This window comes from Saccostrea cucullata, unplaced genomic scaffold (assembly GCF_032062105.1).
Source record: "Saccostrea cucullata isolate Sc308-1 unplaced genomic scaffold, CSIRO_AGI_Scuc_v1 ctg131, whole genome shotgun sequence".
In the NCBI taxonomy this organism is placed as follows: Eukaryota; Metazoa; Mollusca; class Bivalvia; order Ostreida; family Ostreidae; genus Saccostrea; species Saccostrea cuccullata.
In genome coordinates, this window is record NW_026930457.1 from 42,032 (window position 1) to 57,500 (window position 15,469).

A 15,469-nucleotide genomic window follows, 5' to 3' on the forward strand; every position below is an offset into this window, starting at 1 on the left:
TCGTGCATGTGAACATTTACCACCATCGGATTTTTTTTTTTATAATTTTCTGGCTAACAATTTCTAAAATCTTCAATATTTTCGATTGTTCGTGCGTTAACAAAATTTTATCGTTAGAAAGATTTCTCTTCAGAATCGATCACTATTAATTATCTTCACCCTTTCATTACGAATATAGACAAACGCTAGAGGAAATTCGAGCATTAATTCTGACATAAATTTCTGTACTACTTCGTGTTTGTAGCCTTTGTACAAAATAAAACATCTTTTGTAAACTATATGCCGATTATGCTGAATATTTATCTTATATCCCATTTCTTAAAAAATAATTTTATTATCGTCGGACTTCCAATTACGGCAAATTGAGTTTCTGTGGACGGTCTTTTTTTCTCAGTTCAGTTTTCGTGGACTGTAAAAATCTTACAAGTAACAAACAGTCGTGAGGGTTGAAAAGATATATTTTATGATGTAAATGTTTCAATAATATACGTATTTTCAATTATTTTTTGAAATAGAATTTAAACATATGGAGTTTTCTAACCCGCGTGTATACAAGGCGGGTACATGAAAGAGTTTGGCATGCGACAAGGCCATTCTCTTCAAAATAAGCAACCTCAGATTATCAGGTAGCTGACCTGTCAATCAAATCAGAAGCTGTTGTTTTTTTAATGATTGACAGGCGGTAAATTATTGATCTTGAATCAGGTAGATTTTGGGGGCGTTAACATAAAACTGGGTGTTTAAGTATATTTACTGATTCTTTTCAAAGTTTTTCACAACAATTATTCATTTTTCTATGAAGACATTTAGCTGTGTCGGAAACCTGGAAATATGTCCATAGGACATTAATGCTCCACCCAGGTCTCATTTGTATTGCAACACGAAAAGGAATGTGCCTCAATTGCATAAAGGTTCAAGGTTAAGGTAAAGGAGGAAAATATTTTGGACACAGCTGCACAGCTCTCACTAATAAGTTTCAGTATAGACATGTATTAACAAAAATATCTTCATAAGTTATTTAAAACTGAGCTACATGCAAATTAAATAAAATAACATGGTCAAGGTTACAGGGTCAGGGACTCAGGGTAAAAATATTGAAGTGAACATGTAATAAAAGATACATACATTTGTAGGTATTGTCAGCCTTTATTTACCTGCCTGGCTTTTACAATGTACTTATAGGTTTGCTTTATATTTACCTGTAGGGATTTTTGGAGTTCCCGGTTGTCTGGCGGGTTATGGAGTCTTTAAATATCTGTCTGCGGTAGATTTTCTCCTCCACTGTACCACACGTAATGAGGCGGTAGATAACGACATTTTTATCCTGACCAATCCTGAAGACCCTATCCACAGCCTGGGCATCAGTGGCAGGGTTCCAGCTAGGATCATCTAAATTACAACACATACTGTCCTAGTGCATGTAAACTGCTGGATATACTGGCATATATGTATTTGTATGGGCAATATTTTTCTTTACAATTAACTAATAATTTTTTTCTTGTTCAATGCCTCAAAAAAAAAAATCTTTTTAAAACAATATGAGTGCCATGGCAACAAATTAAAGAGTGGTGCATGAGACAGCAATTTTCATGTCTTTTTGAAGAATTTTTACATTGAACTAAAAGATTATGATGAGACTTTAGATTTGTTGGTGTGTACTTATAATAAATATGAATATTTATATGGTCTACCATGTGCACCATGTCATTCTGAAATCAGACCCAAACTCTATTCGCTTCCATTTTTACTCACATATGATGACTCTATCTGCAGCTGTCAAAGTCAGACCCACACCTCCCACCTAATTAAAACAAAATTTAAATTAAAAAAAAAATTCTAAATAACTTCAGACTTTAAATTCATTTAAATAAAAATCTGTTCAGTAGCAAACAATGTTTAAATGCATTTCTAACTTCAACTGCTTCTGATCATACATGTAGTTAAAGTCCATAAAAATTAAATTACTTGAATATTTTCATTTATTGGACATGTGATCTCATCTCCACAGGGTTACATTTGGATGAGAAGAACATGTCCATTTCAATCTAATGAACATGTATTATTTCAAACCAGTGTCAGATAACCTGTGTTGTGAGTAGGAACACGGAGTAACTCATGTCCTCCTGGAATGTGGCGATTCTTCTGTCTCTCTCGCTCAGCTGAGTAATAGTGCCATCCAGCCGCATGACCTTGTGACCCTGATACAATTTAACCTTATCATTAAATACACAGGTTCTCTAAGAATGTACAATTGTACATTGATTAAAGAGAGCTGAAGCAGATTGGGAATCTACTATACAATATTATTTTTAAATAATTTCTTTCCTTAACATCACTAGATACAACAAGAGGCCCATGGGCCACATCGCTCACCTGAGCACTGTGGTTTGGAAAAAGTAGAATTTGTTTATTATTGAAAAGCTTAAATCCAAAAGTAGGCCCATGACCAATCATGGCTTTGCTATTCTTGAGAAGAAGATTTTTAAAGAATTTTCGTAAATATTTCTATGTAAAACTTTGGTCGGCCATTGTGGCCCCGCCCTACCCCCAGGGGTCATGATTTGAACAAACTTGAATCTACACTACCTGAGGATGCTTCCATATAAATATGATCAATCATGGCTTTGTTATTCTTGAGAAGAAGATTTTTAAAGCATTTTCCTATATATTTCTATGTAAAACTTTGGTCGGCCAGTTTGGCCCTGCTCTGCCCTCGGGGGTCATGATTTGAACAAATTTGAATCTACACTACCTGAGGATGCTTCCATATAAATATGATCAATTATGGTTTTGTTATTCTTGAGAAGAAGATTTTTAAAGAATTTTCCTATATATTTCTATGTTAAATTTTGGTCGGCCATTGTGGCCCCGCCCTACCCCCGGGGGTCATGATTTGAACAAACTTGAATCTACACTACCTGAGGATGCTTCCATATAAATATGATCAAAAATGGCCTTGCTTTTCTTGAGAAGAAGATTTTTAAAGAATTTTCCTATATATTTCTAGGTAAAACTTTGGTTGGCCATTGTGGCCCCGCCCTACCCCAGAGGGTCATAATTTGAACAAATTTGATTCTACATTACCTGAGGATGCTTCCATGTAAATATGATCAATTGTGGCTTTGTTATTCTTGAGAAGAAGATTTTTAAAGAATTTTCCTATATATTTCTATGTAAAACTTTGGTCGGCCATTTTGGCCCCGCCCTACCCCCGGGGGTCATGATTTGAAGAAATTTGAATCTACACTACCTGAGGATGTTTCCCTATAAGTTTCATCTTTCCTGGCACAGTGGTTCTTGAGAAGAAGATTTTTAAAACATGCCACCAAATTTTCATGAATTCCCAATTATCTCCCCTTGAATGAGGGCATGGCCCTTCATTGAACAAACTTGAATCCCCTTAACCCAAGGATACTTTGTGGCAAGTTTGGTTGAAATTGGCCCAGCGGTTCTTGAGAAGTCGAGAATGTGAAAAGTTTACAGACAGACAGACGGACAGACGGACGCCGGACAAAATGTGATCAGAAAAGCTCACTTGAGCCTTCGGCTCAGGTGAGCTAAAAACTATTTGCTAGATACAACATAAATCACTATGACTTCACCGTATCCATAATTTGGTATACAGTACTGATATCTCAGTAGATTGATTTTTTCAGTATATTAAATTTCATGATCATGAAAGATGACACTTCTTTATACCACTGAATACTATTTTACAAATAAAGAATTAAGAAAACATGTTTAATATGCTTCCATGTTAACCCAAATTCTACTACAGAAAATAAAAGTATGACACACCTTTATGAAGAATATTGCACTGACACTTGGACCAGCCTAATAGGAATGTGACCTTGACCTTACCCTGTTGGAGATAAGCTGTTGGATAATGTCCAGCATCTTCCTGGACTGAGAGAAGACGAGACAGCGATGTCCCTCCCGCTTCATCTGGTCCAGTAAATCCATAATGATGATCAGTTTCCCCGACTCCTGGATCAGGACATTGTCTGGCATGTTCTTGATTTGATTGGCTGCGCACTGGTGGCCTTCCTCTGACTCAAGGGCGGAGTCATCTAACCTACACACACACAGACAATATAAAATGTTCATGTGAATCATATACAGTTATATTTCAATAAAGTATTACACATACACATAGATTCTAAATCAATATTCAGAGTAATAAGAATATGGCATGTACTATTCTATGATTGTATGCATTTATCCTATAAATCCTTGTGATCAGTACTTACGCATGCTCTCCATCCAGACCAAGTTGAGCGCACGCTCTCCGTGACAAGAGACGAGGATGGTCACAGATCTTCTTCAACACTGTCAGAGCCACCAAGGGAGACTTCTTCGTCATCAGTAGCTGGAAATGTGTGTACAGGCAATGATTATTATTCACTTCTTTGTGATAAGTGATTTTTATTTTATAATGTATATTTAAAGTTTTAATCAAATTTTTAATTCAACCTTTTTTTGGGATAAAGGTCATAAGGTGTTAGAATAAATAGAATTCTTTACACAATTTAGCTAGATAAGGAAAAGAGATTTATACTGTAAAGTTCACCTTTTTAATTACGTAACATCAAGAGAACATAAAATCTATCAAAAATAAATATATTTCCCCCTTTTCTGTCCCTCCTAGCAATGTTACCTCTTTAACAGAGTCCAGGGATAAGAAGTCGCTGTAGATCCTCTGTTGGTCAGGTGTCAGGAACAGCCACAAAATCAGGTCGTTCTTCCTCGTCATTGATGGCATCCTAAACAAAGCACAGGTGTTCTGAACATTTATTTTGTTGACAATTTTTTTTTTCAAAGGGATTAGACAAAAGTTCCAAAAAACTTAGATCTCTCCCCATACAGTTAGTTAATGTACAAGTGTATACTGAAATTTAACTATAGCAACCATGAAGAAATTACAGGGAATTCAATGCTGTGACATCATTATCATGTATCAAACTGAATACATGTATATTATCCATTACTACATGAAATAAAACAGTTACAATTAGCATGCTTAAAATAGATTTGTGCTGAACAAAAAATGATTTTCATTCTCTGGATTTAAAAAAAAAATATAACAACATATTTCAGTAACTAATGAAAGCCTATACAGCTTTGCCAACTGAAACATCAACAGAAAAAAAGATAATACAAAAATATAATTTTCTTTTAAAAAAAATACAATAAAACCACAATAGCAAAAATGATGCTACAGGTTCCCTCTATAGAGAGAATAGCTTCCCTTGACATGTATAACCATTACTCTGGTCTCTAGCCCAGAAAAATACGAATCTTCAACACAAGCTTATTAAAGTTAACAAGTCAACAGGGGCAAGATGAACATGTAAAAGTGAATGTGATTACATACTTCAAGTCTTTGCCATAGCTAAAATGAAAATTCTTAATTTAATACACACAAGGACAGAAAAGCAATCCATATTTTCATTCTTCTTCCATTTTTTTGAAACAGACACCATACACTTTGTGTAAAATTTGAACACTTACTTCAGACTCTTGGTAGAAGACGACACGTCTAGTTCCCCCTTCTCCTCCTTGTCGATCACCTCGGCCTTCGTTCTCCGTAAGAAGTAAGGGGAGATAATCTGTTTCAGGCTCTCAGCCATCTCCATCCCTAGTTTTCTCTCGTTAGCAGTGGCGTCTCTCTCCCTGGCCTATAATCAAAGGAAAGCTTGCTTACAATGTCACACTTCTAAATTATTTCACATGTTCACTCACTCAACAAACATGAATCAAATTTATGATCTGTTTAAAAGTTGGAAGGGGGGAAAACAAGCTTTGTTAAGTTATTTCATACTTCTTACATACCCTGGTTATTGGGGTGTCAAACTCCATCTTGAAGGTCCTTGCCGTCCCCAGTAATGTCCCTTGATGTACAAAATCAAACAAGGACCACATCTCCTAAAGATTCAGAGAGAAAGAATAAAACAACAAGGTTTTGTACTTTGTAATTCCTAACAATAAAATCTACAGCATCTGATTCAGTGATTAAAAACAATCATAGCTTAATTATTCAACCCTAACTTAATTTTGTGGAAAGCAGTGAAGTAATCATTATAAAAATTAGTGGATACTGATAAACCTGAAGTCACTCCTACACATGTACATGACCTACCCTGAGGTTGTTCTGTATGGGGGTATAGGATAATCAGACCTACCCTGAGTTTGTTCTGTATTGGGGTACATGATACCCTGACCTACCAGGGTTTGACATTAAGGCACGTCCGACCGACTGAGTCTAGTAAAAGATGGGTCCGGTCGGGTAAAATGTCTGTGTTCTAGACCGACTGGTCGTGTAGAAAAATAAAGGATTTTATTATATATTTTTAAATAATTATTTATTGCCGATGAAAAAATAAAACGCTTCTAACGGCATAGTAGATACGTTACAGACAGCATGACTGAAGCGCTATTTTTAACAACAGTTCATACATGTATTTTGGCATTCGTAACTGCTCGGCCATTTTCCTAGAGAGAAACAATGAGCTATTTATCATTCACGTAAATGGCTGAGTAGTTACGATTGTCACTGTCGAAAGATTCACGTTTAGGACATCGGTAATCATGTAAATAACAGTAAAACTATAATAATTAAATTATTCTTACTATACCTAAATTTTATGAACATTTTAATGGTATCAATTAATATTGTATACAAGTTGATTAAACTAGGACGAAACACGACAAGTCACATGTATATGACCTAGTTTCGATGTGACGTGTGAGAGAAAATGTTATTTTAAATATGGATTCTCATCTGACATCTGCACAGAAAAAACAATTATCACTTTTTTGTACTTGAAATATGTTTTCTCAAGTTTGGTCAGGGCTAGTGATTAAAGGGTCAGGGCTAGTAAAAATTTGCCAGAGTAGCCCGATTGGTCTAGTATTCCAAAAGCTTAATGTCAAACCCTGCCTACCCTAATACTGTTCTGTATGGGGGTACATGATACCCTCACCTACCCTGAGATTGTTCTGTATGGGGGTACATGATACCCTCACCTACCCTGAGGTTGTTCTGTATGGGGGTACATGATACCCTCACCTACCCTGAGGTTGTTCTGTATGGGGGTACATGATACCCTCACCTACCCTGAGGTTGTTCTGTATGGGGGTACATGATACCCTCACCTACCCTGAGGTTGTTCTGTATGGGGGTACATGATACCCTCACCTACCCTGAGGTTGTTCTGTATGGGGGTACATGATACCCTGACCTACCCTGAGGTTGTTCTGTATGGGGGTACATGATACCCTCACCTACCCTGAGGTTGTTCTGTATGGGGGTACATGATACCCTCACCTACCCTGAGGTTGTTCTGTATGGGGGTACATGATACCCTCACCTACCCTGAGGTTGTTCTGTATGGGGGTACATGATACCCTGACCTACCCTGAGGTTGTTCTGTATGGGGGTACATGATACCCTGACCTACCCTGAGGTTGTTCTGTATGGGGGTACATGATACCCTGACCTACCCTGAGGTTGTTCTGTATGGGGGTACATGATACCCTCACCTACCCTGAGGTTGTTCTGTATGGGGGTACATGATACCCTCACCTACCCTGAGGTTGTTCTGTATGGGGGTACATGATACCCTGACCTACCCTGAGGTTGTTCTGTATGGGGGTACATGATACCCTCACCTACCCTGAGGTTGTTCTGTATGGGGGTACATGATACCCTGACCTACCCTGAGGTTGTTCTGCATGGGGTACATGATACCCTGACCTACCCTGAGGTTGTTCTGTATGGGGTACATGATACCCTGACCTACCCTGAGGTTGTTCTGTATGGGGTACATGATACCCTGACCTACCCTGAGGTTGTTCTGTATGGGGTACATGATACCCTGACCTACCCTGAGGTTGTTTTGTACTGGGGGTACATGATACCCTGACCTACCCTGAGGTTGTTTTGTATGGGGGTACATGATACCCTGACCTACCCTGAGGTTGTTTTGTACTGGGGGTACACGATACCCTGACCTACCCTGAGGTTGTTCTGTATGGGGGTACATGATAATCAGACCTACCCTGAGATTGTTCTGTATGGGGGTACATGATACCCTGACCTACCCTGAGGTTGTTCTGTACGGGGGTACATGATACCCTGACCTACCCTGAGGTTGTTCTGTATGGGGTACATGATACCCTGACCTACCCTGAGGTTGTTCTGTATGGGGGTACATGATACCCTGACCTAACCTGAGGTTGTTCTGTATGGGTTACATGATACCCTGACCTACCCTGAGGTTGTTCTGTATGGGGTACATGATACCCTGACCTACCCTGAGGTTGTTCTGTATGGGGGTACATGATACCCTCACCTACCCTGAGGTTGTTCTGTATGGGGGTACATGATACCCTCACCTACCCTGAGGTTGTTCTGTACGGGGGTACATGATACCCTCACCTACCCTGAGGTTGTTCTGTATGGGGTACATGATACCCTGACCTACCCTGAGGTTGTTCTGTATGGGGGTACATGATACCCTGACCTACCCTGAGGTTGTTCTGTATGGGGTACATGATACCCTGACCTACCCTGAGGTTGTTCTGTATGGGGTACATGATACCCTGACCTACCCTGAGGTTGTTCTGTATGGGGGTACATGATACCCTCACCTACCTTGAGGTTGTTCTGTATGGGGGTACATGATACCCTGACCTACCCTGAGGTTTTTCTGAATGGGGTACATGATACCCTGACCTACCCTGAGGTTGTTCTGTATGGGGTACATGATACCCTGACCTACCCTGAGGTTGTTCTGTATGGGGGTACATGATACCCTGACCTACCCTGAGGTTGTTCTGTATGGGGGTACATGATACCCTGACCTACCCTGAGGTTGTTCTGTATGGGGGTACATGATACCCTGACCTACCCTGAGGTTGTTCTGTATGGGGGTACATGATACCCTGACCTACCCTGAGGTTGTTCTGTACGGGGGTACATGATACCCTGACCTACCCTGAGGTTGTTCTGTATGGGGTACATGATACCCTGACCTACCCTGAGGTTGTTCTGTATGGGGGTACATGATACCCTGACCTACCCTGAGGTTGTTCTGTACGGGGGTACATGATACCCTGACCTACCCTGAGGTTGTTCTGTATGGGGTACATGATACCCTCACCTACCCTGAGGTTGTTCTGTATGGGGTACATGATACCCTGACCTACCCTGAGATTGTTCTGTACGGGGGTATGTGATACCCTGACCTACCCTGAGGTTGTTCTGTATGGGGGTACCGGTCAGAAGAATTCTGTGACTGGCTGGGATCTGATGGACTCCCTTAGTTGTCTTCGTAGGATTTTTTATCTTGTGACCTTCATCAAGGATAAGGTAATCCTGTAAAATAACATAGTCATTCAATAAACAAAATCATACCTAAAACCAGTCACCATGTTTAGTGAAAAGAAAATGTTCAAACCTCAGATAACAAACCTTTACTAATTACAACCAACCCATATGCACAGTGTATATATAAACATTAACAGTTGTTAATAACAACAAATACACTAATCAAAGTGACTTTCTCAATGTCTAATATCACTACATTATCCTTTCAACTAGACCATAATACACAATGTACATATACAGGCTTTATCTGCATATCTGACCATCCATCTCATTTTGATATTCAGGTTTTACCTACATGTATTTGATATTAATGTTTTACTCTTAAGGTTTTACCCATTTGATATGGATGTTTTACCCATGTGATATTGACCGTGTTACCCATTTGATACTGAGGTTTTACCCATTTGATATTGAGCGTTTTACCCACTTGATATTGAGCACTTTACCCATTTGATATTGAGCATTTTACCCATTTGAAAGGTCTTCCATCCTGCTGGCTCATCACCTCCCAGCTAGTGACGATCAATCCATAAGAAGTCAACAGAATGCCCCCTTTTCTTCTGATCTTAGCTAAAGATCGCTCTTTTTCTTTCTTTGATCCATGATATGCTTCTACCTTAATACCTGGAGCCCTGGATCATTGGAAAGGAGATGTGTACGTAGATAAAAATTCCAAGATTGAGGTTATTCAAATACAGTGTCTATAATAATGATACCCTTACATGATGAAGATGACCATTAAAATTAAATTCACTTTTATTTGTGAATAAAATTTTGTATAAATAAAAAAAATATTATGCATTTCTGAATATATTCAAAACTGTCCTTAAACAATTAATAAAACACTCTTTAAAATTTACCATTTTTTCAGTTCTTTGTCCCAGTTTCCTATTACAGACACAGGCATCACAATCATTACCGAGTGGACTTTCTGCATGTCAAACAGACCCGACAGGAAGGCTATCACCTGAATGGTCTTACCCAACCTACAATGTCACACATTTTATGAAAAATTACTCTGGAGGAATAGAAAACTTTTAATATTTTCAACTTTCTAATTATCAAATGATTTACAAGGATTACACCTTTTTGTCTTTTGTATGGATTTGGTATAAAGTGAAAGAAAATAACATTTAATTGCAAATACATTCCACTTGATTAAAAAAAGAAATCATTGTTAACAGGAACAAAGACACTTTTTCTGAAGCACATAACTCTTAACAACTGATTTACCTACACAAACATGTACCTATTGACTTACCCCATATCATCTCCTAGGATCCCTCCCTTACGCTTCTGATGGAGCCCCCACATCCACATGACCCCCTGTTTCTGGTGGGCATACAGGTTCTTCACCAGGTCTTTGTACAGGTAGAAATTATTCCCCATGTGGACCATTCCCCCACTCTCTCCCATTTCTTCCTCCTCCTCATCCTCATTACTGGCAAGATAGGACTGGAGAAAAAAAATCAAGAATTTAATTTTTTTTTCCAAAGTGTAACCTGAAAGCCTACAACCAACATGTACATGTTAATGGTGATAATTAATGAATATGAGAGGAACAAGAGGCCCATGGGCCACATCGATCACCTGAGAAACTTTGGCCATGCTGTTCTTTAACAGATTTCCTCCCACCAGGGGTCATGATTTGGACAATTTATAATCTACACTACCCCAAGATGCTTTCACATAAGTTTCAGATTTTCTGGCCCATTGGTTCTTGAGAAGAAGATTTTCAAAAATTTTTCCTATATCTTTCTATGTAAAAATTGGATTCCCTATTGTGGCCCCAACCTACCCCCAGGGGTCATGATTTGAACAATTTAGAATCTACACTACCCCAAGATCCTTCCACATAAGTTTCAGCTTTTCTGGCCCAGTGGTTCTTGAGAAGATTTTAAAAGTTTTTTCCCTATATATTTCTATGTAAAACTTGGATTCCCTATTGTGACCCCGCCCTACCCCCGGGGGTCATGATTTGAACAATTTAGAATCTACACTACCCAAGGATGCTTCCACATAAGTTTCAGCTTTTCTGGCCCAGTGGTTCTTGAGAAGAAGATTTTTAAAGTTTTTTCCTTTATATTTCTATGTAAAACTTGGATTCCCTATTGTGACCCCGCCCTACCACCGGGGGTCATGATTTGTACAATTTAGAATCTACACTACCCAAGGATGCTTCCACACAAGTTTCAGCTTTTCTGGCCCAGTGGTTCTTGAGAAGAAGATTTGAAAAGTTTTCTCCTATATATTTCTATGTAAAACTTGGATTCCCTATTGTGGCCCCGCCCTACCCCCGGGGGCCATGACTTGAACAATCTAGAATCTACACTACCCCGGGATGCTTTCATATAAGTTTCAGCTTTTCTGGCCCAGTGGTTCTTGAGAAGAAGATTTTTTAATGACCCCACCCTATTTTTAAATTTTCTTGATTATCTCCCCTTGGAAGAAGTCTTGGCCCTTGATTTTAACAATTTAAATTTCCCTTCACCCAAGGATGCTTTGTATAAAGTTTGGTTAAAATTGTCCCAGTGGTTCTTGAGAAGAAGTTGAAAATGTGAAAAGTTTACAGACGGACGGACGGACAGACGGACGCCGGACAAAATGTGATCAGAAAAGCTCACTTGAGCTTTCGGCTCAGGTGAGCTAATAATAATAGAAAGATTCCAGAGGATTGAAAATCTAAACCATTCCCTGGAAAGATTTAAAATTCCTTATTTCTACACATTTCTTAATTAATAAAACTGAATCACATTTTTTTGGTTACCTCCATTTTCTGTATTCTTTTTTCCAGCTTGTCACTGAAGCAGATGGCCAGAGCTTTCTTGTTATATTCCAATGCCTCGCTGATCTTTCCCTCTGTCGCGAGTTTCTTGGCCTTCACTACGAGGTCATTATATTTCCTCTGCTGGTCTACAGACGGAGCCCCTAATTGGCTGTTACCGGATGGTCTCCTGCTTGGTGTGCTCTCTGTCAGTAACCCTACAATTGTCACGCTCAAATGATGGACAAATAATTTATTGAATGATGTATTCAGACACCTGAGGTTATCAATACCGAAATTTATAAAGCACACAGAGCATGTTTATAAATATTTCATTTAAATTTAACATTTAGACAAAACTGAATTAAATGTAAAAGTGAGTAATATTAAACTTTACTTGGAGAATTGACACCATTCACATTACTGTCCACATTCGATTTCTGTGATTCTTTCAGAAAAGCCTGAAGTGAAAAAAAAGGTAAAACACCGTAGAACAGTTGTATTTCCAATACAAATACACTGTATTACCCGAAAATACAAAATACCATATACGTTAACTAGAACTGTCCAATAGGGACAAATACCCCCGCTGTGTTTTTTCAGAGTAGGTGCCAATTCACAAATATTTTATGGATCTATTAAGAGGTGTTCACTATTGTCTTAAAACAAATCGGGTGAAAATATAATTGCATGCTCATTAATTTTTTTCAATTTATGAATCTAAGTGCAAGCAAATAAAACATCAATACTAATTTAATACACTGTAACAGTTTTTTTTTTTAATTTCATTAAAACAACAAATTGCAATTATTTGTCATGCTACTCTGAAAAATAATTGTTGAAAAAAGAAATATTATACAGAATAAATTAATCTTTATAACTTTATATCAAATTCATTTTAAAAATAATAAAGTGCCCACCACAGCATGATACTCCAGTCAAATATTGTTCATTCAATTAATATAAACAGTTTAGAGTGTGAGGAAATCATCAACCTTTAAAAGGATTTCCATAATTTTTTTTTTATTCCTTTTGATATTTGTTTAAACATCTCCTGTGGTGTAAGCATTAATTATAACAAATAATCATCAAATGGTTGCATTATAGCTTGACAAATGCTCCTCCCACACAAACAAACACATATGCATATATCTTTCAAGTGGGACATGATGCTCTGAAATTTGTTACTTGATATTTTAATTTTTTTTTAAATATATCAATTTAACTAATTAGTATTAAAAACTTAATCTATAACAAATTGATTTTAGAAATAGAAGGATGGCCATCAAATGACATATGCTATTTATTAAACTGACCAGCAGTTCCTCTGTCTAATTCCCAAAGGGCCTTAATCATAGATAAAAAACTAACAGAAATGATTGAGACAGCTAGCTTTCCTACATTGAACTCATTAATTAATCTTTGACTGGATGCATGACTCCACTGATAAATACCAAGGGATGCAATTTTCTGTTATCAAAATTCTCCTTGACCAGTGCTTGATAATTATACCCTTGGGAGAGGTAGATTATCGCTTATAAAATAACATTTGATATGGATTGCTGTAAAGTTTATAATGAAAAAATATTATTTTCTCAATTTAACATTTTATAAACAGGGATACAGAAACACTCTTACATTTTTGGGATTGCGTAATTCAATAGTAAAAGACAGGTTTCTTTTTAAAATTTTACTTAAATTAAAAGGTCACGGTGACCTTAAAATAGGTTGTGACACACCTTCTACCCAAGATGCATAAACTGTCCAAGTTTGATGATTGTCAGTCTAATAGTTTTTTAGTTATGAGCCAAACAAAACTATAAAATAAAAAAGAAAAAACACCTGTAAAATGCAGAAAAATTACCCAATCATGATGAAAATACCAGGTGCACAACTTCATATGATGAATAATAAGTGTACAAATTTTCAGACAAATCCATCCAATAGTTTCTGAGAAACGGTCCGGACAAAATCTTGTCCGTCGACAGACGGACAGATGGACAGACAGACGGACATGCTGATTCCAATATACCCCCCTAAACTTCGTTTGCGGGGGTATAATAAACAGCAGTAATGTATGAGGTATAAGCAAATGAAATTTCCCTAACTTTTGTGGTAATCCATACATTATTTCACCTATTAAAATTTTCCAAACGTTTGTGGTACATGGTACATTATTTGACCTACCATATAACAGGTATTTTTTACGTGCTGCTAATTTTTACTAATTTTTACAAATTTTATAAATCCGTAAAATTTAAACGCGTAAAATTTCACAGAAGTAAAAAAAAAAACGCCTGGCCTTGATTTTCAACATTGTATGTATGAGAGTGTCGGAGAGGCTATAGAATTATTATTGTTTAAAATAAATCTAAATTAACGCATAAGGTATGCAAACATCATCAATTACTCGGTTACTTTTACATGACGCATTATTTCTGATAATGATTTAATATTATTACCGATCTTTAAATTATACCCGTTTTTTCAAAGTCGTTGACCCTTTCTTCTATTTTGTTTGCATTCAATAAACATAGGTAATCAGAGATTACAGAGCTCACCTCAACGAATGTTGTCTTTAAGTAAGGCAAAGTCACACAATTCACCGAAAAAAAAGTGTACATCCCAAAATGAAAATATTTATGCAATTTTGATCCGATACTTTGGAATAGAGCTATATAAAAACTTCAAACTAGTTCTTTTTCATGAAAATGTAATTAAAATCCAGCATCTGAAGCAAATTTGAGAGTTTTCATCCCTTGATGCATCATTTGTGCAAGTTTGGTTTATACAATGTTATATAAGCTTATATTTTTTGGTAATAGACATGCACCCATAACTTTTACCTGGTCCATTATATGAAAAATGTATGTCTAATTCAGCATCCGAAGCAAGTTCATTAGTGTGCATCCTAAGATGTATTGTCCATGCAAGTTTGGTCAACATAGGACTTATAGTTACTTGGAAATGAAACCTGCACCAAAAACTTTAACCTGTTCACTCAACTCGAAAATGTAGGTCAGATTCAGCATCCGAAGTAAGTCTGGTAGTATGCATCCTTAGATGTACCATCCATGCATTTTTGGTCATAATAGGACTCAAGGTATCTTGGAAATGAAAACTGCACCTAAAACTTTAACTTGTTCACTCAACCAGAAAATGTAGGTCAGATTCAGCATTTGAAGCAAGCCTGGTAGTATGCATCCTAAGATGTATCAAACCTGCAAGTTTGGTCATTATAGTGCTCATAGTATCTTGGAAATGAGACCTGCACCAAAAACTTTAACCTGTTCACTCAACTTGAAAAAGTAGGT

General features: G+C 37.3%; 1 protein-coding gene across 1 annotated transcript in view; it reads right to left on the reverse strand.

The window, feature by feature from the left end:
• Nucleotides 1-15,469, reverse strand: part of LOC134228662 (DNA excision repair protein ERCC-6-like) — a 43,927-nt gene that overhangs the window by 12,817 nt on the left and 15,641 nt on the right. The window contains exons 11-25 of the mRNA XM_062710340.1: nucleotides 12,553-12,616; nucleotides 12,159-12,373; nucleotides 10,653-10,846; nucleotides 10,252-10,377; nucleotides 9,861-10,023; nucleotides 9,254-9,379; nucleotides 5,833-5,925; nucleotides 5,512-5,678; nucleotides 5,375-5,392; nucleotides 4,658-4,763; nucleotides 4,251-4,369; nucleotides 3,862-4,075; nucleotides 2,085-2,198; nucleotides 1,753-1,801; nucleotides 1,200-1,389 (exon numbers count right to left, since the gene is read on the reverse strand). Coding sequence (XP_062566324.1) covers nucleotides 1,200-1,389; nucleotides 1,753-1,801; nucleotides 2,085-2,198; nucleotides 3,862-4,075; nucleotides 4,251-4,369; nucleotides 4,658-4,763; nucleotides 5,375-5,392; nucleotides 5,512-5,678; nucleotides 5,833-5,925; nucleotides 9,254-9,379; nucleotides 9,861-10,023; nucleotides 10,252-10,377; nucleotides 10,653-10,846; nucleotides 12,159-12,373; nucleotides 12,553-12,616 — 1,958 coding nt within the window. The remainder of the gene's footprint in view (nucleotides 1-1,199; nucleotides 1,390-1,752; nucleotides 1,802-2,084; nucleotides 2,199-3,861; nucleotides 4,076-4,250; nucleotides 4,370-4,657; nucleotides 4,764-5,374; nucleotides 5,393-5,511; nucleotides 5,679-5,832; nucleotides 5,926-9,253; nucleotides 9,380-9,860; nucleotides 10,024-10,251; nucleotides 10,378-10,652; nucleotides 10,847-12,158; nucleotides 12,374-12,552; nucleotides 12,617-15,469) is intronic.